Source organism: Brassica napus, chromosome C2 (genome assembly GCF_020379485.1).
Source record: "Brassica napus cultivar Da-Ae chromosome C2, Da-Ae, whole genome shotgun sequence".
NCBI classification, from domain to species: Eukaryota; Viridiplantae; Streptophyta; class Magnoliopsida; order Brassicales; family Brassicaceae; genus Brassica; species Brassica napus.
In genome coordinates, this window is record NC_063445.1 from 30,237,902 (window position 1) to 30,263,205 (window position 25,304).

General features: G+C 36.8%; 2 protein-coding genes across 2 annotated transcripts; one reads left to right on the forward strand and one right to left on the reverse strand.

The window, feature by feature from the left end:
- The first annotated feature begins 14,560 nt into the window (after positions 1-14,560).
- On the forward strand, positions 14,561-17,741 carry LOC106385876 (LOB domain-containing protein 30-like). Its single transcript, XM_013825777.3, has 2 exons — positions 14,561-15,093; positions 17,113-17,741. The coding sequence occupies exons 1-2, from the start codon at positions 14,791-14,793 to the stop codon at positions 17,482-17,484; spliced, it is 675 nt and encodes a 224-aa protein (XP_013681231.1). The 5' UTR covers positions 14,561-14,790; the 3' UTR covers positions 17,485-17,741.
- Positions 17,742-20,331: 2,590 nt separating this feature from the next.
- LOC106388197 (phospholipase D beta 2) lies at positions 20,332-24,951 on the reverse strand. Its single transcript, XM_048748128.1, has 10 exons — positions 23,290-24,951; positions 22,989-23,105; positions 22,716-22,910; positions 22,380-22,628; positions 22,014-22,082; positions 21,776-21,923; positions 21,398-21,546; positions 21,101-21,268; positions 20,833-21,030; positions 20,332-20,742 (listed from the first exon to the last, which is right to left on the reverse strand). The coding sequence occupies exons 1-10, from the start codon at positions 24,703-24,705 to the stop codon at positions 20,449-20,451; spliced, it is 3,003 nt and encodes a 1,000-aa protein (XP_048604085.1). The 5' UTR covers positions 24,706-24,951; the 3' UTR covers positions 20,332-20,448.
- Positions 24,952-25,304: the final 353 nt, after the last annotated feature.

Consider the following 25,304-nt stretch of genomic DNA (forward strand, 5'->3'; position numbering starts at 1 on the left):
TTCTACAATTGCACTCTTTCACTTGCTGTGTACTTATTTTGTTATCTTTTTAACAGAAATGGGGAAGACTTATTACATACTGCATATTTGGATTTAGTGGCTGATCAAGTGTTTATTAATGCTTTTGTTTTAGATATAGAATCTAATTTCCAGACATAGAGAACATAGCCAATTTGAATCTTCTATTCTTGAATACTAAAAAAATATCAAACATGGAGAACATATCAGTCTTCTCATGTAAAAGTTTCGGGTTCAGTAGCGAAATTCAATTGGTCAAATATGCCACCATGGTAAATCAAAACTCTCAATACCCAATTCCTTGCTCTATAACTTTCGACATCTCCCACCAAAATCATTTAAATGGTGAAAATGTTCAAAGCATAAAGTTTTATGCAAATAGAATCGGTGAATATACACACTTTCTAGAATTTTAATTTAATCGTCCACCTATCAGCCATTCCATTTACGTTTCCAAATAGTACTTAAATTAATTGTCTACACAAGAAATATACACGCATTGCATTTCTCAATAAATAATATTTCCTAACATACATTATAGGATATCTAATGGTAAATAAATATATGACTCTCAAAAGTGTTGCGACCGTTCCAATAACAACTTCCTCGTTATAAACAAATTGCAACATCATCAAACGACTAATATAAAACCACCACCGTTGGAAAACTACTACAAATGGAATTATCTGTCTCTTTTGTGATTTTGGAGATTAGAACAGGTATTGAGAGATTATAGAGAGAGTATGGTGAGATTAAGGAAAGATGAGATGGTTTATGAAATGTAAAGGAGAAACATGATGAACTAGAGAGAGATTATGATGAACTCGTGTTATCTTTCTTTAATCATCAAGAGTTACAATATATAGCTAAGGAAAGACTAGGGTTTCAACATAAGAGATAAGGTAAAGCATGTGAAGTCAAGGCTAAGGGGAGCGGATCATTTGAACTAGCCAATGGAGCGTCTCACACACTTTTAGCATATTCTAAGATGCTGATCACTTTACAGCTGTGCCAGCCTGTCTCCTCCTCGTCTCCTTTCTTCCCTCAACGGTCACAAGCCTCCTTAATACTCAAGGTAACTCTCCAAAGTAACTTGGGTAAGGATTGTAAGTTTTGGTTGATGTTTGGTCGATCCGGGAAGGTATAGCTCGTACGGCCTGTACAGCCAGTACGGCTTGTACGGACTGGTCTATCTCAAACCTCATCCTTTCCTCAACACATCCTTCTCATAATGTCTCCTCATACCCCATCACTTCTCTTGCTTATACTCAACTCATCTCAACACTCCCCCTCAAGCTTGAATCTTAGATACCATTCAAGCTTGGAACAACCATGAGATCTTCCTCATTAAAAACCTCACCAAGGAAAACCCAATGGGATAAAACCTTGATGAGGGAAAAAGAGTAAAGATCTCATGACCAAGGGGAGCAGCTCCTTGGTGAAAGATCTATGAGTCCCAATCTGATATGAATGGACTCCATAGTCTTTTGTCTTGCAGCCTTGGTGAACACATCCGCCAGTTGATCCTCACTCCTTGTGTAGCATGGCAAGATCACTCCCAAGACAATCATCTGCCTTACCTTGTGGTAATCTACTTCAATGTGCTTGGTTCTCTCATGGAAGACTGAGTTGGTTGCAATGTGTATAGCCGCTTTATTATCACAGTGCATAGTCATTGGTGTAGCTTGCTCTATCTCCAAATGCTTCAAGATCCCTTTGATCCATACCAACTCATTGGTAAGCTTCAGCATTGCTCTATACTCAGCTTCAGCACTCGAACAAGCCACCACCTTCTGCTTCTTGCTCTTCCAGGTTACCAAGTTGCCTCCAATGAATGTACAATAGCCGGTGGTTGATCTTCTGTCAGCTCTATCTCCAGCCCAATCAGCATCACAATAGCCCACTACTTCAGCACTCTTGTTGCATCCCATCCAAACTCCAAGCCTTGATGTCCCATTCAGATACAAGAGAAGTCTTTCCACCATTCGCCAATGATGCTCCTTTGGGACTTGCATATGCTGGCTCACTTGATTCACAGCAAAGCATATATCTGGCCGTGTGATGGTAAGGTAGATGAGCTTCCCTACAAGCTTCTTGTATAGCTTAGGATCATGAAAGGCCTTGCTATCTTCAACCTCCCCCTCACGTGGAATCTTGTACCCATCTTCAAGAGGCATCCTTGCTATCTTATCTCCTTGTATACCTGCATCTTTCAAAAGATCAAGTGTATACTTCCTTTGAGAAATGAACAATCCTTCCTTAGACCTACACAACTCAATTCCAAGGAAGTATTTCATTTCTCCCAAGTCTTTAATTTCAAACACAGATTTTAAAAAATCCTTTGTCGCCTTTATACCAGCCTTATCACTACCTGTTATGATTATATCATCAACATACACAAGTAGACAGATAATACCTGAGGATGTAGTCAGTGTGAAGAGAGTATGATCCAATTCAGACTTCCTAAAGCCATGCCCATTCAAAGTAGTACTCAGCTTGTTGTACCAGGTTCTAGGGGATTGTTTCAAACCATAAATAGCCTTCTTGAGTCTTAAAACGTTTCCTGGCTTCACAAGATGCTCTAGGCCTGGTGGTGGATGCATATACACTTCATCTTCTAGCTCTCCTTGAAGAAATGCATTCTTCACATCCATTTGCCAAAGATCCCATTCAAGGTTTACAGCAAGGGACAATACAATCCTTATTGTATGGAGCTTGGCAACAGGAGCAAAGGTGTCTATGTAATCTTCCCCATATGTTTGAGTGTATCCTCTAGCCACCAGTCTTGTTTTCCTCCTATCAATGGTTCCATCAGGCAAGTACTTGATAGTGAATATCCACTTGCTAGTTACTGCCTTCTTCCCCTTTGGCAACTCACTCTCAAACCAAGTGTCATTCTTTATCATGGCATTAGCTTCATCGCCAACTGATTCTTTCCATTCTTTATGTAGTATTGCCTCTTCATATGATCTAGGCACATGACTCTCATCAAGGCTGGTCATAAATGCACAATGCTCTTCTGGATATTTGGCAAAAGAACACACAGCCTGAGAGGGATGCTCCACAGCCTGGGCATTGTAGTACACTCTCGTGTTTACCCAGTTGGAAGCATCTCTCTTGAGCCGTGTGCTTCTCCTTAAAGGTACATCAGCTGGTGCTTGCTCAGGTGCTTCTACTTCAGTTGTTTCCACTTCTCCTTTTTCTGGAAGCTCATGATGCTCCTCATTACTCGTTTCATCTCCACTTTGTATCCCACTTTGATCAGGATGCGCAAAGTCTTGATTTCCATCAGCCTCGGTTCCATTCTCTCCCTCATGATCAATGTGGCATGGTTCTTCAGCTTCTTGTACTCTAGATGAGTGATCCTTGTTCGAATCCTGGGACACTCCTATCCCAAGGCCGTCTAGTATCTGCCTCAAACTTGTAGCTCTATCCGAAGGGTGTGAAAGATCCTCCAAGTCTTTCTAATCCTTATCCTCATAGTAGCTCTTCTCTTCAAAGAACTTCACATCTGTAGATACAAGTATTCTTCTTGTTTCTGGAACAAAGCACTTGTATCCTTTCTGTGTAGTTGAGTATCCGATCATCATGGCCTTGATACTCTTAGCTTCAAGCTTGTTTCTTGTCTCTCCCGGAGCTAAGACATAGCTCACACATCCGAACACCCTCAGATGATCTAGTACTGGCTTGCATTTGTTGAGAACTTCATAAGGTGCTCGATCTTCCAAGACCCTTGTTAGTATCCTGTTGGTTAGGTAACAAGCTGTGATCACAGCATCACTCCAGAATCTCTTTAGCACACTCATCTGAAACATCATTGATCTGGCCACCTCCATAAGATGTTTGTTCTTTCTTTCAGCCACTCCATTCTGCTGAGGAGTATATGGACAGCTTGTCTGATGGAGAATCCCATGTTGAGCTAGGTGATTCTTGAATGCATTGCCAGTATACTCTCCACCATTATCAGACCTGAAAATCTTAATCTTGGCATTATACTGGTTAGAAACATATGATTGGAAGTTTTTAAATGCATCAAGAACCCTATCCTTTGTTTTAATAAGTGTTATCCAGGTGTATTTTGATTTTTCATCTATGAATGTGACAAAGTACTTGTAATTATCTCTAGATAGGCAGGGAGCAGTCCATACATCAGAATGAACAAGATCAAAACAATTATCATAGATAGTAGTAGATCTCTTAAACACAGTCTTACAATGTTTTCCCAAAATACAAGCTTCACAATCATTATTTTTAAACATGACACCTGGTAACATTAAGCTCAAGGCTCTAACATGTGGATGTCCTAGCCTAGAATGCCATAATGCACCTTTACTTAAAACAGAACTCAACAACCAGCTAGAACTAGAAATAGGACCAATGTCTTCAAGTAAATAAAGATCTCCTTTGGTACTCCTTGCCCAATCAACTTACTGCTTTCAATATCCTGAAATTTCTCATCATTAGGACTAAAAATAACATTGCATTGAAGATCATTGGTACATCTCTTAACAGATAATAGATTAGAAGTAAACTCAGGCATGTACAAAGCTTTAAAATCCTTATTAAAGAGTTTCAAGTCTCCTACACCTCTAATAGGGATTCTATCACCATTTGCAATCATTACATGTCCATGAGCAGGTTCTACATTCTTTATAAGACTATCATCACTAATCATATGATGTGAAGCACCTGAATCAATAATCAATGGTTTTATTCCTTGAGCAATATGATTCCTAGGTGATTCATTTACCAATTTCAATTTACCAATGAGATCAAACAATTTAGATTCATTTCTAGGCATTTTATCAGCAACATAGGTTCTATATAACTCAGATTCAATTCTCATACTATCAAGGTTCCCTAGCAAGTTATCATAAGTTCTAGGCAACACATGAGCAGTATAGGAATAACCAAGAGTATTTCCGAGTGTTTTACCAGACTCTTTAAGGGCTTTGATCAGGGCATCAATGTCAGACTTCCTAATCACCTCATGCTCCATGTTTTTCCCGGCTCCTTGGTGATGAGAGGCTAAGGCTCTTCCTTCACTTTCTCCTGCATGAGTAGATGGGCCAGCTCCTGAGGTGCCAGCTTCACTTGCCTCAGCAGAAAGGTGAGCTCTTCCCTCCCTCTCCCTGTTGAACTTAGCCGGCTTGAGATGAGGATGTAGGATCCAGCATTGGCTCCTCTTGTGTCCTGACTTCTTGCAATGATCACAGTTGCCACTAAACTTCCTTTCCTCTCCACGGTAAGCAGCCTTGTTTGCTTGGATTGCCTCAGCCTTGTTGGATAGAGCTATATCTCCTTTCCCACCAAACAAACCGAGAGACCCTTCTTCCTTCTGAAGTTGTGCACACGCCTCCTCCATAGATGGAAGGTTTGGAGACCTTAGAATGTGCTTAATAGCATCATTAAAGGCCGGATTCAGTGTCAGCATCAAGCCAAACACTTGATCTTGCTCACACCTCTCCATGAGGGTCTCTTGATCAATGGTGCTTGGCCTCAATGTCTCTAGCTCAGATCAGAGTGATCTGTACTTCCCCAAGTGCTTAGAAAACTCCTCTTCTTCTTGTGCAAGGTTGTTGATGGCTCTCTTGAGCTCAAACACCCGCCTTAGGTTGGTAGTGTTACCAAACGTCTTCAGGAGTGTTTCCCACATGTGCTTAGGAGTCTCACAGTAGCTGTAGGCATCTAGGAGATGGACCTCAAGGGACCCTTGTAGTACTGAGAGCACCATCAAGTCTTCTTGAACCCATTTCTTCTCGGCAACAGCAACTTGATCTCCACCACCTTCACTTCCTTCTCCTTCTTTGGCCACTGGCGTAGGCACCTCATCCGTGATGTGGCTCCATAACCCTAGCCTCCCAATGGCTGTCTTCACCAGCCTAGACCACAACAGGTAGTTTTCACTACCCTTCAACGCAACAGGAACGGTAATGACTTTGTAGTGTCCCTCCATCTTGTTTTGTTCAACCTGAAATGAAACAATGAAAAGAAAAGAACAGGGATTGAAATGAAGCTGAAGAACACTCTAAATCTCAATACCAAAGCCAACCTGGCTCTGATACCATGTGATTTTAGAGATTAGAACAGGTATTGAGAGATTATAGAGAGAGTATGGTGAGATTAAGGAAAGATGAGATGGTTTATGAAATGTAAAGGAGAAACATGATGAACTAGAGAGAGATTATGATGAACTCGTGTTATCTTTCTTTAATCATCAAGAGTTACAATATATAGCTAAGGAAAGACTAGGGTTTCAACATAAGAGATAAGGTAAAGCATGTGAAGTCAAGGCTAAGGGGAGCGGATCATTTGAACTAGCCAATGGAGTGTCTCACACGCTTTTAGCATATTCTAAGATGCTGATCACTTTACAGCTGTGCCAGCCTGTCTCCTCCGCGTCTCCTTTCTTCCCTCAACGGTCAGAAGCCTCCTTAATACTCAAGGTAATTCTCCAAAGTAACTTGGGTAAGGATGGTAAGTTTTGGTTGATGTTTGGTCGATCCGGGAAGGTATAGCTCGTACGGCCTGTACGGCCAGTACGGCTTGTACGGACTGGTCTATCTCAAACCTCATCCTTTCCTCAACACATCCTTCTCATAATGTCTCCTCATACCCCATCACTTCTCTTGCTTATACTCAACTCATCTCAACATATTTGATATCATAACTCTAAGTGCTAACTTAAAATAAGGCTTTAAACAAAAATTAGACACTATGCCACACAATTAACACATACGAGAAACGAAGAATTTGGGTCCTAAAGTTGTTACTCTTTCTTCTAATTATCATTTTTCATCATATCTGTTTTTCTATTTCTTTAATATAAGGACTGAATTCCTTGCAAAATATGTTCGCTCACAAAACTTTTGTTTTCTCATGACTCTTTGATTCCAGTATGGTTAGCTCCAAAAGCTAACATTTTCGACTTGAATGTCAAAAAAAAAATTATCCGTTGTCATCCTTTACCTTTTCTATTTTCATCTTCCATCATTTTGTAACATTTTTGAAAAAAAAAAATTGGGATGTTACATTATCATATTCGTCGTGAATTGCATACTCCCAAGGTGCGAGTGGTTGCATCAGCAAAGTTGCACAGAGCGGTTACGTTTTCGATCAGTCGATTAACCAGTTCCACTGAACCATTTTGACATTGCAATTATATGTCTCCTAAAACCTCGTTAAACCCGTTCACTACTACAAGAAAACAGCAAGGATACTGAAGGAAAAAATCGTCGGAATTTCGTCGGAATAACATTATTCCGACGACATACCGACGAAACAAGTCCTCGGAAATAATTCCTCGGAATTTCTTCTTTCCTCGGAAATCCCTCGGAATTTTCCGACGGAATTCCGAGGAAACAAATTTCCGAGGAAATTCCGAGGATCACTAGTTTGTCGGAAATCTCCTCAGAATATACCGAGGGAGAACTTCGTCGGGATATTTCCTCGGAAGTTCATCGATCGATGCGTTTTTGGACATATATTCATCGATCGATCCGTTTATAAAAAAACGTTCGGAATATACCGAGGGACATCTTCCTCGGAATATTCCGAGGAACATGTCCCTCGGTATATTCCGAGGAAATGTGTCCCTCGGTATATTCCGAGGAAGATGTCCCTCGGTATATTCCGAACGTTTTTTATAAACAGATCGATCGATGGATATATGTCCAAAAACGCATCGATCGATCGAGTAAAAAATATAATTAATTTTCTCGGAATGTAAAAAATATTAGCTTTTTTAAAAATATAAAAATTTTGAAATTTAAATTCGAAAATATAAAATTAAAATTAAAATTGAAATCATATTAATTAATATTCAAAGTTTCACAAATAAAAATAAAACATTCCGAGTTTTTGGAAAAAAAAAACTACGGGTCTGGCTCGTCCGGGAACACCTCGTTCGGGTACATCCTCTGCATCATTTCCATCATTTGCTGGTACAGCCTCCTCTGTGCCTCATAGCCCGCCTGTTGAGCCGCCATCTGGGTCTCAAACAAAGATATGCGATCATCCTTGTCCTTCAACTGAGCCGTAAGTACTTCTGGATCAACAAAGGGCGGTGGTGCAGAAGAAGGAGGAACCGACCGGGTGCGACGACCCAAACCGACCAAACGTCCCTTCTTCTTTGGAACCGACTGAATAGAAAATAGCCAAATTTACAAATTTAAACCAAGAAATAAATGAATTGAACTTAAAAAAAAAGAACTTACGGATTCAACGATTTCGTTGATTCGAAACCGGGACAAGTTTGTCGAAGCGTCATCCTCGGTTTGAAGCTGAGACACTTCGTCTACCACCTGAGTTTGGACCAGGTCGACCACGTCCCTCACAAGACCGTCATCAATCTGGCCGGTCTTCTTGTTGGTATACGCCCTCCTCATTAGGGCGAGATCATCAACCGGCTCGCCATCATTTTCTTCCGCCTTGAAAAAAAACATAAATTAAAGAAACATTAGAAAATAGAAGAAATGCACAATAAATTAAAATTATGAAACTCAAATAATTGAAGAAAAAGCGGTTGAACTTACCATGCGATCTCCCAGAGTGGCAATAGATTGAGCACCCAAGTTATGCTTGTAGATGCCCTTCCCTTTACGGTCGCTCCTGCGGTTGGTGGAGTTGGTGGAAGAAGTTTCTTTCGTCTCTTCCTTATCCCAATGCGCACACAACTCCTTCCAGACCGTGTCGTTCATCGACTTTGGGACCTTTTAATAAAAAAAATAGTTTAATAAATAAAAAAATAGTTTAATAAATTAAAAAATTGTTTAATAAATTAAATTGAACCTTATTGATTTCCCACTTCTTCTTCCACTCGTGGATCTGCTTCCCATAGTTGTCCATAACTTTATGGACGAAGTGGTGATAGATAAAGAGCGTCTCATCGGAATTCCAGTTGAACTCTTGCTGAAAAAAAACACAATTAGTAGAAAATTTATATTAAAGATTAAAAATATAAGTAAAAAATTAGAATACTTACCGCAAACTGACAAAACCACAGAACCTGCTTGTCGGTAGGGAAGTGAGTGAAAGTCGGATGTCCCCTGTCGAGGGCCGAGTACATCATACGGTTGATCTATGCGCTGATCCCGTTCCCGGATCGGTTGAACCTAATAAAAAGAACAAACGGTTAATAATGAATCCAAATTTAAAGAAAAAAAATGTTTAATTACCATGTTTGACCCCGTCCATGTGGATACGGAGTGAGATACGGAAGATGGTCACGACCGGGCTGTTGAACCAACTCCGCAACACTCATCACTCCCGGGGGACCCGAAGGAGCAGGAGCGGATGCAGCAGCGGGAGCGAGAGGAGCAGGAGCGGGTGCAGCAGATGGATATGTATGGTTGGAGCTGTGGGGCGAAGGGGAATCCTGAAAATGATTGGAATCCCGAGACTGACTCCCCGTACCACCACGACCACGACGCTGTCGAGGCCGGGTCTGATCATCATGAGACCTATAAATAAAAAAAATATATTTAATAAATACAGAAATATATAAATTAATTTTTTTTTTAAAAAAAATCCCAAATAATTTAATCACAAAAAAAGATTTATAGATATTAAAAATATTTAATAAATATATAAAAATAGTTTTAATAAACAAAAAATAGTTTTAATAAATAAAAAATAGTTTAATAATTACAAAAAATAGTTTTAATAATATATATATATATATATTAAAAATATTTTTAAATCCCAAATAATAGTTTTTAATCACAAAAAAAGTTTTATAGATATTAAAAATGTTTTGTAAAATCCAAAACATCGAATTTATATACAAAAAATATTTTGTAAAATCCAAAAAATCGAATTTATATAGAAAAATCATTTTGTAAAATACAAAAATCGATTTTATATACAAAAATCAATTTTATAAATACAAAAAAAAAAAAATTATAAAAAAATTATAAAAAAATTATAAAAAAATTCTAAATCAATTAAACAAAACAAATTATTCAACCAAATCACAATTCTAAACCTATTATACAACCAAATCACAATCCTAACCAATCACCCTAACAAAATTCTATCAAAACTACACAAAAACCTAACAAATAGAACCTAAGAGAGTGGGATAGGGTCCTTACATGATTTGTGTAAGAGAAGGGGGAGATCGCCGGAGATATCGTCGGATTTCACGGGGAAATCGTCGGAGAGAAGAGAGGAGTCGCGCAGAGGAAGAAGAGAGAAATGGGGAAGAAGAAGGGGCTCGTGGTTATAAAACCTAGGGTCCGACGGACATTATCCGTCGGAATTCCGTCGGAATTCTAATTTCAATTTTCGCGAAATATTTGCCCGGTAAAATGAAAATATTCCGAGGAAATTCCGACGGATAGTAAAATATCCGTCGGAATTTCCTCGGAATATTTCGAGGAAATACCGAGGAACTAGTGTTTGAAGTTTCAAAACATCAATTTTTTTTGCCGTATTTCATTTCTTACACAATTGTAATGCATACCATTGAAGATTCTTTGTATAGATGAGCATAAACCATGAAATAACAAATTTCAAAACTAATTGAAAGTATTCCCTTTACCGTTCATTAAAAGGTATAAGTGTTTCTCTTATGTTGTGGGATTTCGTTCATACAATCGGAAAAGTGTTAATTATACGGTAAGGAACAAACTTTTGACTTCATAATGAACGTAAGACACTTAATAAGGGTTATATAGGTGTTATTCAAACCGCAAAACGTTGTTTTCGGTTTAAAAACCCTATTTCCTCGGAATTTCCCCGGATTATTCCGAGGGAATTCCGAGGAAACCCTTTTCTTCCTCGGAATTCCGTCGGAATATTCCGAGAAAATTCCGAGGAACTAGTGTTTGGGGTTTCAATACGTCAATTTTTTTTTAAACGGATCGATCGATGGATATATGTACCAAAACGCATCGATCGATAGAGTATATCAGGTGTTCCTCGGAATATTCCGAGGCTTTTCCGAGGAAACAGGGTTTGGGGTAACAATGTGATCGATCGAGAACAAAATCTCGTACGTTTTTTTTTAAAACGGATCGATCGATGTATATATATCCAAAAACGCATCGATCGATCACTAAGATGGACCAAAGCGTAACAATGTGATCGATCGATTAGATTATCCCATCGATCGATCGAGAATCTCAAGCGTTCCTCGGAATGTCCTCGGAAAATCTTGTAAGTTTTTTTATAAACGGATCGATCGATGGATATATGTCCGAAAACGCATCGATCGATCACTAAGATGGACCAAAGCGTAACAATGTGATCGATCGATTAGATTATCCCATCGATCGATCGAGAATATCAAGTGTTCCTCGGAATTCCGTCGGAATATTCCGAGGCTTTTCCGAGGAAAGAGGGTATATCAAGTGTTCCTCGGAATTTCCTCGGTATTTCTTTAAAAAAAAAAAAATCAATGGTAGTCTGTTTCCGAGTCATCATCACCAAATGAATCTGAATCTGGATCTTGGTGAAACTCTCCAATCACTGGTTCATCCTCTACGTGAACGACGGCTTCCTCTCCGAAGTCGGTTAAATCGACTACAAGGCCAACTCCAGCTAAATCTTCTGCTGCACTTAAGTTGCCGGATGTGCTTGGTTGTAGTGGGTCTTCCAGCTCAGAACTTCTCTGAACTCGGCCTCTCGGGTTGAGTCTTGTAACAGTAACCCATGGATCATCTCTGTTCCTTACCCGGGGGTACTTGATATAACAAACCTGTAACATTTAGAAAATTATTAGTAAAATTATAAATTAATACACATGATGATGAATCATTCTGAATAATTAACATTTAATTACCTGATCGGTCTGAGAAGCAAGAATGAAAGGATCATAATATTGCAGCTTTCGCCTCGAATTTACTGATGTAACACCAAATGCATCTGTTCTCACACCTCGATCTGGAGTGTTGTCGTGCCAATCACAATAGAAAACAGTACATCTGCTCAGTACCTACACCATAATCTACATCCGTTCTAATTGGTTCTTCTAATCTAACCGCTGGCTGAGGTTCGCTAGTACTACCATGTTCATAATCAGTTTCCCCATGATGATACCAAATTTTGTAACTTCGTGTAAACCCACTCAAATATAGATGAGTCCAAACATCCCACTCTTTAATAACCTTTCTATTTTTACAATTAGAGCAAGGACATCTTAACATACATGTTTTTGCTTCCGGTTGTCGGTGAACTAACCCCATGAATTCGGTTATACCTCGTTGGTATTCTTCCGTAAGCAATCTCGTGTTCGGATCCAAATGAGGTCGATCGATCCAAGAACGAAAATAATTTGAAGAAGACATATTTTTTATGAATCAAATTCGTGTGTAAATAGAGTGAGAGGGAGGATGAAGATATGGAGTGAATGAAGAGGAAGAGGACTGCTTGTATTTATAGTTTAAATCCTGCCGACAGAACGAGGAAATTCCGACAGAATTCCGACGCCAACGGCTAGTTCGTCGGAATTTCCTCGGAATTTTGTAAAATCCCCCAACGGCTCTCCAACGGCTATAATATTTCCTCGGAAATCATCGGTTTTTTCCGAGGAACACATTTTTCCTCGGAGTTTCCTCGGAATATTCCGACGGATTGATATTTCCTCGGAATTCCGTCGGTATATTCCGAGGAAATTCCGAGGAAACCAAATTTTGTGTTTCCTCGGAATTTCCTCGGAAATTCCTCGGGATATTCCGAGGATTTCATTTTCCGTCGGAATGTCCGTCAGAATACCGATGTTTTCTTGTAGTGGTTAGCGGAAGTGGAAGAGTTTAGCTAGACAAGCTTGCTAAAACTTGGTTATTGGACCGTCACAATATGATGTGATATTGGACCGTCGCAATAACCGCTGCGAAGGAAAGAGCGAAGGAAATTCAGAGGTCTCATGCAAGTTTGGCTACAGCATTCTTGAAATGTTAATTGGTGATGTATAATCCCAATTTCGAAGTCTTTTGGTGTTTTTTAACTTTTTTTGGCATCATTTGGCTTGACTGCATAACTTTTTGTTTGTACAAATTAGCTTTATTTTAATGAAATTCACATATTTATCAAAAAAGAAAAAGTGATATATATATATTTTATTTCATGTACATACTCGTGTACTCTGATTACTTTGGCCGTCACCAGATTTATAGTGCTGTAATATTTGATTCGGAAATTACTTTTGTGGAGGAATATTCCACAAATCTTGTAATTTTACAAGTTCTAAAAGCACATGAATATGAAATTCAGTGTAATTGGATTTCCCTATTGTTGTTGTATCCTAATCGATTTTTTTTTTACTGTACCCTAATGGAATATTGAGAAACCATATTATCGCATATCAATTTTATCCCGTTCACTCATTGTACTTATAATGTTGAGCATATCTTCTTCACTCCCGACTGTATATATATACATAAAATTAAGTTTTGGGAAAATATATATTCCCCTCTATCTATAATAATTTACACAAGTTTAGTACATTACTGTAGGATCCACAACCAAATAGATAGATTGACTTTGTATTACATTGGCTAGTTTGTGCTCTATATATTGGATTCAAATTGAATAGTGTGCATGTTTGAATTATATAAACAATAAATTAAGTAATAGTTTAAAAAAAAAACTGTATTGCTTTAAAGAGGATCTGAACGAAAACAAAATCTGTTTAAACTTTTTAAACACGTTGCGCGATATCTATTTTATAAAATAAAAAATATATAACGTTCGATTGAACCGTTACATTTTGAGTTTTGAAAAAAATATCGTTGAGTCTAGTTAATTAGACTGTTTTAGATAGTTTATTTTTTTGACAAAATATCAAGTTAAAATCACCAAAAAACTATTAAAAATATTATGATTAGTTGTAAGGTCATTTTTAAATAACTGTTACTTTGTAAATCTAAAGTCTAATTTTATTAGAATGAGCCTGCATCAATACATTTCTATATAAGTAAAGATTCATCTGTGTGGACTGATTGTAACAAAAATAAATTTAAACCAGAAGTAGAAGAAAAAGGAAGGGAATGGCAATGAAGAAGTTAAGAGATATGGAATGTTTTGCTTCACGCAAAGAGCTTAATACGAGACAAGTACGATTGATCGCGTGGCTTAAAAGAAATTTTTTTTTTTCATCTTGTCTTAACCGTCTTAGTTTTTTTTGGTAATAATACAACTAATTAAATGATATTTTAAAAGAAAAGTATAAATGATTTATACTTTTGACAGCATTTGTTTTCTTAACTACTAGTAGTACAGTAACAATTCTATAAATTAGTACTGTTGGATCTTTAATTATTTATCAATTTACAAAAAAATTCTCTTCTATATTTGTATGTGAAAATAAGAAAAATATTTGATTTTACTGTATATGTATTAATTAAATTTTACATATACAAACTATACAATATATTTTTATATTTATAAAAAGTTTATATTAATTTATGTTTACATTGGGACCATATATATATTTACATAATTTTTTTTCAAAAAGTTATTATCTTATTATTTTATCTAATTTTGTCATATTTTACATCACCTCAATTCGGGTTGCTAAAATTTGTTAATTTATTATGCTTATTTATTTATTAAATACTATAAGATACTACAATTAATTAATGTATTATTGGGGGAAATAAAAAGTTTCCAATAAGCACCAACCAAGCCAAGCCCTAGTTTTGTTTACGTCCGACTCCTCTCCTTCTCTCCCAAACGTTCCCAATTTTTTCCTGCTAATCACGAGACAAAAATCATCCTAACCTGGTTGAATTAGCTCCATATATATCTCTCAAAACCCTAATCAGGAAGATGAGCAGTAGCGGAAGCCCTAGCAGCAGCGGTGGAGGTGGACCGTGTGGCGCCTGTAAGTTCTTGAGACGGAAGTGCGTTCCCGGCTGCATATTCGCACCCTATTTCGACTCTGATCAAGGAGCGGCGCACTTCGCGGCGGTTCATAAGGTGTTCGGAGCGAGCAACGTTTCAAAACTCCTCCACCATATTCCCGAGCATAAACGGGCAGACGCCGTCGTTTCAATCTGTTTCGAGGCTCAGTCTCGTCTCCGAGACCCTATCTACGGCTGCGTCTCCCACATCGTCTCTCTTCAGCAACAGGTAATTTAATTTTTCCATTAATACTATTAAAAAAACAATTCTTCCATTAATACTATAACTTATTACTATCATATAGTAATATAGTATGATGAGAAATCGCAAGAATTTTAAGTCAATCTACTGTCTGTAGGTCGTGACATTCATCAGTTATCTTACCAGTTTCCTTTTCTTTTTTTTATAACAAAAGAAAATTGTTGATATTTCTCTCTTCCTTTGTTTTCGTTTCTACCCATTTACCCAAGCTCATGCAAAGTACTCTCTCTTAAGCATTGACGAAAAAAATCGTCTTGTGTTTTAGCTGCGATTTGTTCTCATTCTTGGTCCTTTTTTTTGGTTTTAGTAATAAGGATCTACTGAGAAAAATAAAAATAATTAATTTATAATTGCATTCCTAGCCTTACTCATAATCTTCATCAAATAATATTATAGATGATTGAACATTTTTCCTTTTTCGATGATTCCTACGAACATTAGTTTAATTTCATTTTATTTAAATTTCCTCTTCATCCGAGTTTATAGTGATATCTATTAATAAAATATACAATAATTAAAAACATACTTCTATTTAACTAAAACATTTTAAACTAAAAATAATAAATTATATATGTATGGTAAAAGTTGGATTTTTAATTATAACGACAAGATATTATATTGTTTGGATTCATAGCTTTTGATTGTTAATTTGATGTTAACGAATCTCATAACACTACTCTTCTGTGACATAAAATAAAAATATGTCAAATAAACATAATTAACCGTCTTGTGTTTTCATTGGTCATGTTTTTTTAATTATGCTTATTTGACATATTTTTAGTTTATGTCACGGAAGAGTAGTTTTATGAGTTTCGTTAATATCAGATTACCAATCAAAAACTATGAATCCAAAGAATATAATATCTTATCGTTATAATTGAAAAAATCTAGCTTTTACTAGACATATATAATTTATTACATCTAGTTGAATAGAAAGATGTTTTTAGTTATTGTATATTTTATTAATAGGTGTCACTATAAACTCGGATGAAACAGAAATTCATATAAAATGCAATTAAACTAATGTTAGTAGGAATCATCTGAAAAGGAAAAATGTTCAATCATCTATAATATTATTTGATGAAAAGGAGTTTGGTTTCATACGCTTCATTTGTAATTGTAGTTTATTTTGTAGATTTATCTTTTATGTTATTATGAAGTGTTAATAAAAATTTATTATGTTGTTACGATGATAACGTTTTTTACATGTGTGGTTTGATAATAAAATAGATAAAAGATTTTGCAAGTTACCAAACCATTATTAAGTTGTGTTGTAATAAAAAAATTAAATTATATAGATTAGATATTAAATTTAATATTTGAAACTAATAAAATAATTTAGATTAAAATAAAAAATATGTTAAAGTTATAATTGATTGGGATTTATTAGTTCGCCATCAACTAGTTTAATGCATACTTACTTGTATGACATGATCTAATGCGTTACAGAACAGTTGAAGGCCTCTCTCTCTCTGTATTTAATTTAATTAGCACATTGAGCATACGTTGTACTCCTATTACTTTTTGTAAATAAATGTTTACAAAGATGTTTTCTAAGTTAATCCAAGCCACTGATTGAGAAGAGAAGTCTTTCTCTGTTCGCAACAAACACGTAGTTGTACGCTTATTTCTAAGCGTCTTTTCAATATATAAATATATCAATTGCTTTGATCATATATATATATATATATATATCAATTGCAATAAAGTATGCTTGTTACATACTCGAATATTTATGCAATTGCATCCAATAAATTGATATTAGTGAAGGATATTTTAAATGTTACAAGCAAGCAATTTATTGGATGCAATTAGTCATGTCGTGTGTTTTGGGCATAAGTGAATCAACATTTGCTCGAGAACTCGGAAACTCATGTAATAATTTATTGCTGAAAGTATCAATATTTAGATTATTACATCTCTTTAATATTTTCTTGGCATTATTATCATTTTAAGCATTTGCATGGATTTTGTCTAAAAAAACAGGTGGTGAGTTTGCAAAATGAGCTTTCATATGTACAAGCACATTTAGCAACTCTAGAGCTGCCACAGCCACCGCCGGCCACGGTGACGTCTTCTGGATCTCTGCCGCCTCTTTCCATATCAGACCTGCCCACAATAACACCGTCGATGTACGACCTCTCCCCAATCTTGGAGCCGATATCATCCACGTGGCCCATGCAGCAACAACCTCGACCGTCGGATCATCTCTTCGGTGTCTCGCAATCGTCCAGTATCGGAGGAGGCGGCGAGTTCCAAGCTATTGCACGTGAGTTTCTTCACGGTGGGCAGATGTCAGCTCATCAGCCGCCGCCGGAGACCGGTGGTTCTGCCCCAACAGTGATAAAAAGAGAATGATGCTTATATTTTATATATATATATATGTTGGTTCAGTTTTGGACCTTATGAGATCTATAATTAGCCATATGCTCCTCTTTGTTATATGTATTTATAATACTTGGTCGAAGAATTCACATTTTAATTTTTGGCTATAATGTTAACTAGACCCTGAGCGCGGATATGAATTTTCAGTTTTTAATTATTTATTTTATTAAATGATGTAATTGTAATATTTGTTCATATTATATTCATTAAGTAAATATTTGTTTTTTGCATCTTAAACTATTTATTTTTTACGAATGTGTGATATCATATAAAAAAAAAAATGAGTATAGAGTTAATTAGATAATTTTAAAAATAAAAAATTTTCTTTCGTGTGCGATATCATATAAATAATGATCCGCCCAGTTAACAAAAATCATGATTATTTTATGTGTAATTTTTTTTATTTTGACCATTTCCTTAAAACTATATTAAATTTTACATATTTTAATTAGAATATTTTTAATATCTTTACCTTTTTATTTGAAATACAACTCAATATTTTTTTAACAATTATAACAAAATATTTAAAAAATATTTTAGAATTTTTTTAAAAAATATGAAAATTACATTTTAAATTAAAATTATCCTAAAATATGATAAGTTTTGATGTAAACGAAAACTCAAATTATGTCAAAAATAATGATATTCAATGATAATAACAATTTTAATTGATTATTTTTTAAAAAATAAATTTACAAAAATATTGTTTGAAAGAAAATTCATTTATCTTTCAAATATAAAATGAAAATATCATAATTAAATAATAAAAAATATAAATAAAAATCATAAATTTAGCAAATGACAATTGAGTTATATTATGCTAAAATTTTCTTTCTAACAATTTATCAAATGACAAATGAGTTATGAGCAAATAATACCATATAATTTTTAAAAACATAGCCATTCTTAAATATTTTTTGAATAAATAATTATTTTTAAATTTAATCAACTGAAAATAATATCCGTACAATTGTGTGAGTCAAATTTTAGTTTTATTGATGCATGTTATATATTAGTGCTGCATGTTTTAGGTAACATTTTAATGATGCACGTTTTTAAAAATCTCCATTATTAAAATTATGCACGTAAGGATAACTCATGAGTTTTTTTGGTTGATTAAATGACATTATGTCCAAATTTATTGAAGGATATTTCATTAAGGTAACTGAAAAAGACAAACAATAAAATAAGAATTTTAAATTTATTTAAGCATATTTCATTAATGTAACTGAAAAGACAAGTAATAAATTAGGCAGTTTTATTCGTTTTAGGATATTTCATAAATACAACTGAAAAAGACAAAAAAAAGGGAGTTTAATTAATGAATTAAGAATATTTTCAAAAGGGTACTTCTCTTTTAATAATATAGATATATGTGATACTCAATTGAAATTAAATGTTGGACTCCAAATAAAGAAGAAACCAGAAAGCAAAAAAAGAAGAGAATATGCCTATATCAACCAGGATGATATGATTCAGCTGAGTCCACCGAAAAGAAGACTACTTCCAATACAAATCTGTTGGAATTTTATCTGATCATTGAATTGATGCAGCTCTTGGAGGTTACGGTGGAAGACTTGGGACTTTGTTTCAAACGAACCAACCCAAACCCTTACAGTTTTTGTACTCTTAACCAAGACATACATTTTTCTCGATTAGATATTTTAATATATCACCGGTTTCTGATTATTTTAGTCAGAACCGAAAAGAGATGTTATAAATTAAACCATACAAAGTTCGGAGAATCCAGTGTGTATGAGATGTATTAAATCCCTCCACAGCACCCATCAAATATGAAATTCAGCTCACTTAGTCGGCTCGGGTCAACGTTACTCGGCTTCGACCAGCTAAACACCCGCACTCGGCTGTGTGGTTTGACTTTTCTCGGCAATAGGAGCTTGGCGCATGAACTTTGGTTAACAGCCCGAATGTTCAGCTCAGTTGCTTGGCCCGTAAAGCATATCTCAGCCCGTTAGATCTAACTGATCTAGGAAAAATAGAAGATAATATTCATCCATAAGAGCATGATTATTGGAGGTTCTGAAGGTAGGATCTTAGCAGAATATAATAACCCGTCTTTTAACTTTTAACTAAAAAAGCTAAGAACCGGCTCTTAAATAAGAATTTTAAGAACCGGTTCTTAACATTTTTAGTTAAAAGTTAAAAGACGGGTTCTTATATTCCGCTAAGAACCCCCCCAAATAATCATACTCTAAAAAGATGACGAGAGCAACCAAGGGACTGTCAGCTAGAAATTAGAGTTTTACTCTTTTACTTTTTTGGGCCGACTTGTACTTTCCTGGCTAGGTCAGACGAGTTTTGTTGCCCTCTTTACTGAGTCCGACGAAACTCAGATTCAACATAGTGCCCCCAATATCTACTTCTCACCGTCGTCCTCGGTTGGCTAGTTATAGTCTTTACCTCTCCAAATCACGACCTGCTCTTTGTCTAATGTCACCATAATGCAAGGGACCATACATATCCTTCACACAATACTCACTACACCTTACAAAGCTTGGCTGAACAGAAAGAAACATCATCATCTCACTCTTAGCTTTGCTCCAATTTTCTTGCAATCCTTTTTCTCTAGTCCCAAGCAATCAATCGGTACTAATAATTCACTTACGAGGAACGCTTCTCTCGCCAGACTACCGTAGTGATGGGAGGGATTCGGCAGATAGATGTCTGGCTATATATATATGGTTTCTTTCCCAGAGATGTGTTAAAAGCAATACAAAAAATAAGATATTTACCTTTTTTTTTAAGGATGGTGTCTGATATTGCAAATGCCGTTTTTATGAATCAGTCTACACAAACAAATGTCCGATCAAATTATCGTTTATATAAGGTTTATAAAATTACACTCTCCACCCCCACACAAAAAAAATAAATAAAAGAATGTGCAAGTCAAAACACAATCATCATCAATGCTTTCAATCAGATTGTAAGATTCTCCTGTATGGCAAGGAAGGATCCAACAATATTTCCCCCAACGTCAGGGAACTCCTCGCTCCCTGGTAGTGGCCGTACTTTGCCTTTCCGATCAACTTCCACCGGATACTTGAGCAGATGTCCCCTCATCTCCGACACTTGCTCTGCCCTAAACTGTTTCCAGTTCTCCTCCCCCATTCTTCTCACCTTGCTTACACACTCTAGGCTCTCTGGCTCCTCAAAGCTATCATCTAACATTGCCATGTGTTCTGCCCAAAGTGACATTCTATACCCGAATATCTTGCAGAATTTTTGATGTACAAAGTATTCATATTTATATAATAAAATAACTGGAAATCATATAATAATATTTTAGAGGAGGATTACTACCTGACCACGAGGACCAGACTGTCGTCTTGCCCATGTATGTTGAGGCTGATAAGCTCCCATTGCAATCTCCGTGTCTCTCGTGCCTTCCATTGATCTTTGGTTTATGTTTGCGGATCCAATTACCACATACTCGTCATCAATAACCATCCCCTTTGAATGCACATATATCATAAATCTTCTGCTCTTTCGACATGATGCCTATAACAACAACAACATCTCAGTTAACAACTCAATGATAATAGGAATATACATGGTAGCAGCTTTCTACCTGAGGAGTGTTCTCGTTGCTTTGATTTGTTTCATTATTTCCGTCCACCATCTCTCTGTTTCCAAGACAGAAAAAATTTAGATAGTCTTGTGGGGAGAATCTATCATCAAGCCCGGCCTCCACTAACGCATTGTAGATAGTTCCATACATCATTTGCATTGTCTTGTGCTACGAGGACCATAACTATGACATTCAGTTTCCAGTGATAAAAGGATCATTTTCTTTCTTTTTGTAACTTATAACCGATTCAATATAAGGTTAACGGTTTGTAAAGACATATATCTTCACTAGAGTTACCTGCCAATATAGAATCCTCTGTGTAGCAGCGCCGGTTGGAACTCCTTCCGGCCACATTGGGATGACAATATAGACAGCAAACCTTTCATTTGCCCTGATCTTATCAGCAATCTTCAAAGCAATTTCCATAGGAATCAGGTTATTGGCACCTACATGACCATAAACAAACAATAATCAACAGAGTAGCCACAACAAACAAGGCTCTAACTCAAATGAAAGGCTATCTCTGTTTCCATGATTCCTTTTTCACTGGAAAAAATCAGCTCAGATTTCTTGAATTTTTATCAATTATATATACATGCATCTTTGAAGAGATTTATCCTAATTTTGAGTTTTTTTCTAATCATTAGGTCATTTGAAAAAAAAAAAGAGAAAAACCTATATCCTTGTGAGCATTCCAGTTGTAAGAGGATCCAATGAAATACTGGTTCTCAATGTAGATGAAGTGTTGAGCTGCACGAATGGCCTTTACATATGCGGTGTGTATGCTCATGTCGATGAGCACATTCTTACCGCACATCAAATTCTGTCCAAACAAAAACCCTTGTATCCATCAATTTCTCAGGGCCATAATGACAGCAGAATTTTTGTTTTCTCTTTTTCTTTTTCAACTCACCTTGCTTGTAGCATATTTTGGATCCTTTGGGAAACCTTTGACAGAGTTTGAATCGATGGAACGGAAGATCTGAACCAGAAACCAGAAAACCATCAGCTTATAAACAAAATTAATTGGAAAACTGTCTGTGGAGCAAAGTACAAACAAGAAACAAACTCATCAAAACTAAAAGAATTCCATACATGAATTGGCAGAGATAAATCAAAATTATTCAGAATCTATGGTTCGTTTCTAGTTTATACATAAATAAGTACAGTTCATCAAATCTTCTGCAGTACTATCAATAATTGGTTTCCATAGTTTTCTAACCAATTATGAACATAGTACCTGTCAGGTTTTATAGAAAAGGAGTATCTTGGTGGTTACCTGAACATGCCAAGCCTCAGGGTCGTTTGCGCTAACAGTAGGAGCATCAAAGACTCCTAATATATCTGGGATCCTTTCAATCCTGAGCAATGCATCATCATATGATGTCTTCAATTTATTGATTCTGTGAGGCTTCGCAGCCTTCAGCCACCTCTCCTCCAAATTGGTCAGAACATCGTAGGCAGCTGGGCCATCAATCTTACTGTGCAGATCATGCCAAGGTTCTCTTGGACAACCGGAGAGGTTACCCTAGATTACATTTTTAGTACATTCTTCACCAACATTACAGTGTTAAAGAAAGGCAAATGGGCATTAAAAAAAAAAGAAAAAACATACCGTGAAAGTGGGGTTGTGGTAGTCACCTTTATGATCTGTTTGCAGCGTCCTAAACAAGGGATGTTGAGGTGTATCATATCGGCCATCACAGAGATCAAGTCCGCCTACAAAAGCTACGATTTTCCTCCTGTTACCGCCAGCATCAGCATCTACTATCAAGGTCTTTTGGTGGTGTGTATAGATGGTTCCAACTTCCTGATAGACTAAAACATAAATAACTCAACTCAAAAAAAAAAAAAAAAAAAAAAAAACAGACCAATTCATCATTTTTACCGTTTGTTTGACCCAACTATGTCGCTTTCCAGCATTTCGAGGGCATAGCAAGATTTGAACTGAGGAGTGCTTGAAAAAACGGCGAGTCTCCTCGTCATGGGTTCCCATCACTCCATCCTGTTCAAATTAACATATTTAAAATACCTCAAAGTTACACTAAAGAATTTCATCTCTCTAATTTAAGTTGTAGATTTCTTCATGAAACATCCTTTTCTATTATACAAAACAGACTTTTCTAGATTACAAACTACAAAGGAACCAAAGATGTGCTTTATTGGACTTAAAGGTTGCAGTAACTTACTGTTTTGTATCCCAAGATGTCCCGTGAAGTAGGGTCGTCCCAAACGAGAAGCAGGACTCTTACACCTTCTCGGGACTTTGATTTTAGGAGCTCACCAAGTGTACATTCCGATGCAGGGTTTCCTTTATCCCGAGCAAGCCTGACGTTATGCCACACTGACCAACCCGTGATGTAAATCAAACGCCTAGCCTGACATATGGCATGGAACATATCATGCCAACACTTGCCATTTTCGTAATACATTCCGTTGCCGAGTCTTATCCTCGGGAGCATCCCTTCAGGTACGTGTGCATCTTGGTACAGCGTCACGTTCCCACCTTCCCGGAGAGGAAAATATGTTCCAGGGACACCCTGGTAACTAGGACCTCCACCAACTCCGCTGTGATAAACACTGAGTTTATCCGCTGAGGTGTACTGAATAGATAATGTCAGAGTCGCACCAGGTTTACAAGGCTTCCCATTGCTGCTCAGAATGGAGTAAGTTCCTTCGATTCTTGCACCAGAGTGTATTTGCTCGACGGGGATGGTAACGAGTCCTATAAGCTGAGAACCCACAACATCACTGTCCTTGACAACAAAATGGACCTCGGCGGCATGATGAGCAACGGGAACGTAAAAGTGCTGGTGCCAGACAGGGTTTTCGCTGTTGCTCATGACGTAAGTTCTTCCAATGACGGCACCAGCAACTGAAATGGAAACGTAAGGGTCGCTCGTGATCTTCTTGCTCAGCTGTCCTTCGATCATGTTGCTTATGCCTCCAAAGACGGCACCCAATGTGTTATGGAACAAGTCCATGTTAGGGAGGTTACTGGCACGATAAATCCAAATGTCCAAGTTACCATGCAGCAAGAGGACCTTCAAGGAGGGTTTACCAGAGGGCACAATCTGCAAACTGGGACTATGTGGGAGTGGGGAATCAAGCCTGCCCGAGTGAGACAAATGAGAATGACTTGAAAAGGAGTGATAAGGCTGTTGTCCATGGTAGGAGCCGGGGTTTGAAGATGGTGGGTGATGATGAGAAGAAACGGTGAGACCACCCATAAGGTCATGAAGAGGAGGGTAAACAGGTGGGGAAGAGTATCCAGCACTACTGAAATTATCATGATGAGGGTGTTGAGGGGGTGGGGGATAAGAGGCAAACCTAGCGTGGGGCTGGAGTGTAGGTTGTTGAGGAGGATGAGGTTGGTGTTGGTGATCATAAGAATAATGAGGCGGTGGACCAGAAGGGGACATAGAACCATAGTGGTGGTGAAGTGGTGGTGGGGGACGGTGGGCATAATCCAAAGGACCAGAATGAGACATAGAACCATACTGGTTGTGAAGTGGCGGTGGATAAGCTTGGGGAGGGTATGGATCTGAGTTGGGAGGAGGAGGAGGTCCTGGATAATAAGGGTATTGAGAACCATAGTTCTCCATTTAATCAAAACTCAAATGGCTTTTTTAAGATTTGCACCCGATCATGTACTTGCAGGATTCACAATCTAATCTCTCAAAATGGATCTTCTGAATCAATGAGAGAGGTTTGCGTTTTTACTAAGAACAAATCAATTCTATAAGACAAAAGAACCAAGACGGAGTTACCTTACTGGCGTTGACAATGGTATCCAACTTAAACGAGAAAGAGTCACGACTCTGTATATCTATTTCAATTCCTGCTTTCATTTTCGTTAATATCGGAGAAGAAACGTACGTATTGAAGCTGGTCAAACTCTCACGCGCCTTGCCCATTCGTCCACAGCATCTATTTTCTTCATATAATAATTATTATTATTATGTTCCTACTAAATTTCGTGTTCCAAAAAAAAAAAAAAATGTTCCTACTAAATTCAATTTGCTAAAATTTTAATACGATCAGGGCATGATTAACCACGGTTCCTAATTCATGATTTGACTTTTTTTTTGTTTTTCGTATTTTTCTTTTACATTTTTCGGCTAAGAAACGGCTCTTATATCTCTTATTTAATAGACGGTTCTTACATTTCCTTAGTTAAAAATTTAAGAAAAGCTAAAAACTG

Bases quoted from the DNA above. Each gene is read 5' to 3' on its own strand.
- LOC106388197 (XM_048748128.1), bottom strand. From the start codon at position 24,705: ATGGAGAACTATGGTTCTCAATACCCTTATTATCCAGGACCTCCTCCT. The intron at 22,629-22,715 runs GTATGTTTTTTC...AATGTAATCTAG, and splicing joins ACCACAACCCCACTTTCACG to GGTAACCTCTCCGGTTGTCC. The intron at 21,924-22,013 runs GTGAGTTGAAAA...TTGTTTGGACAG, and splicing joins CAAAATATGCTACAAGCAAG to AATTTGATGTGCGGTAAGAA.
- LOC106385876 (XM_013825777.3), top strand. From the start codon at position 14,791: ATGAGCAGTAGCGGAAGCCCTAGCAGCAGCGGTGGAGGTGGACCGTGT. The intron at 15,094-17,112 runs GTAATTTAATTT...CTAAAAAAACAG, and splicing joins TCGTCTCTCTTCAGCAACAG to GTGGTGAGTTTGCAAAATGA.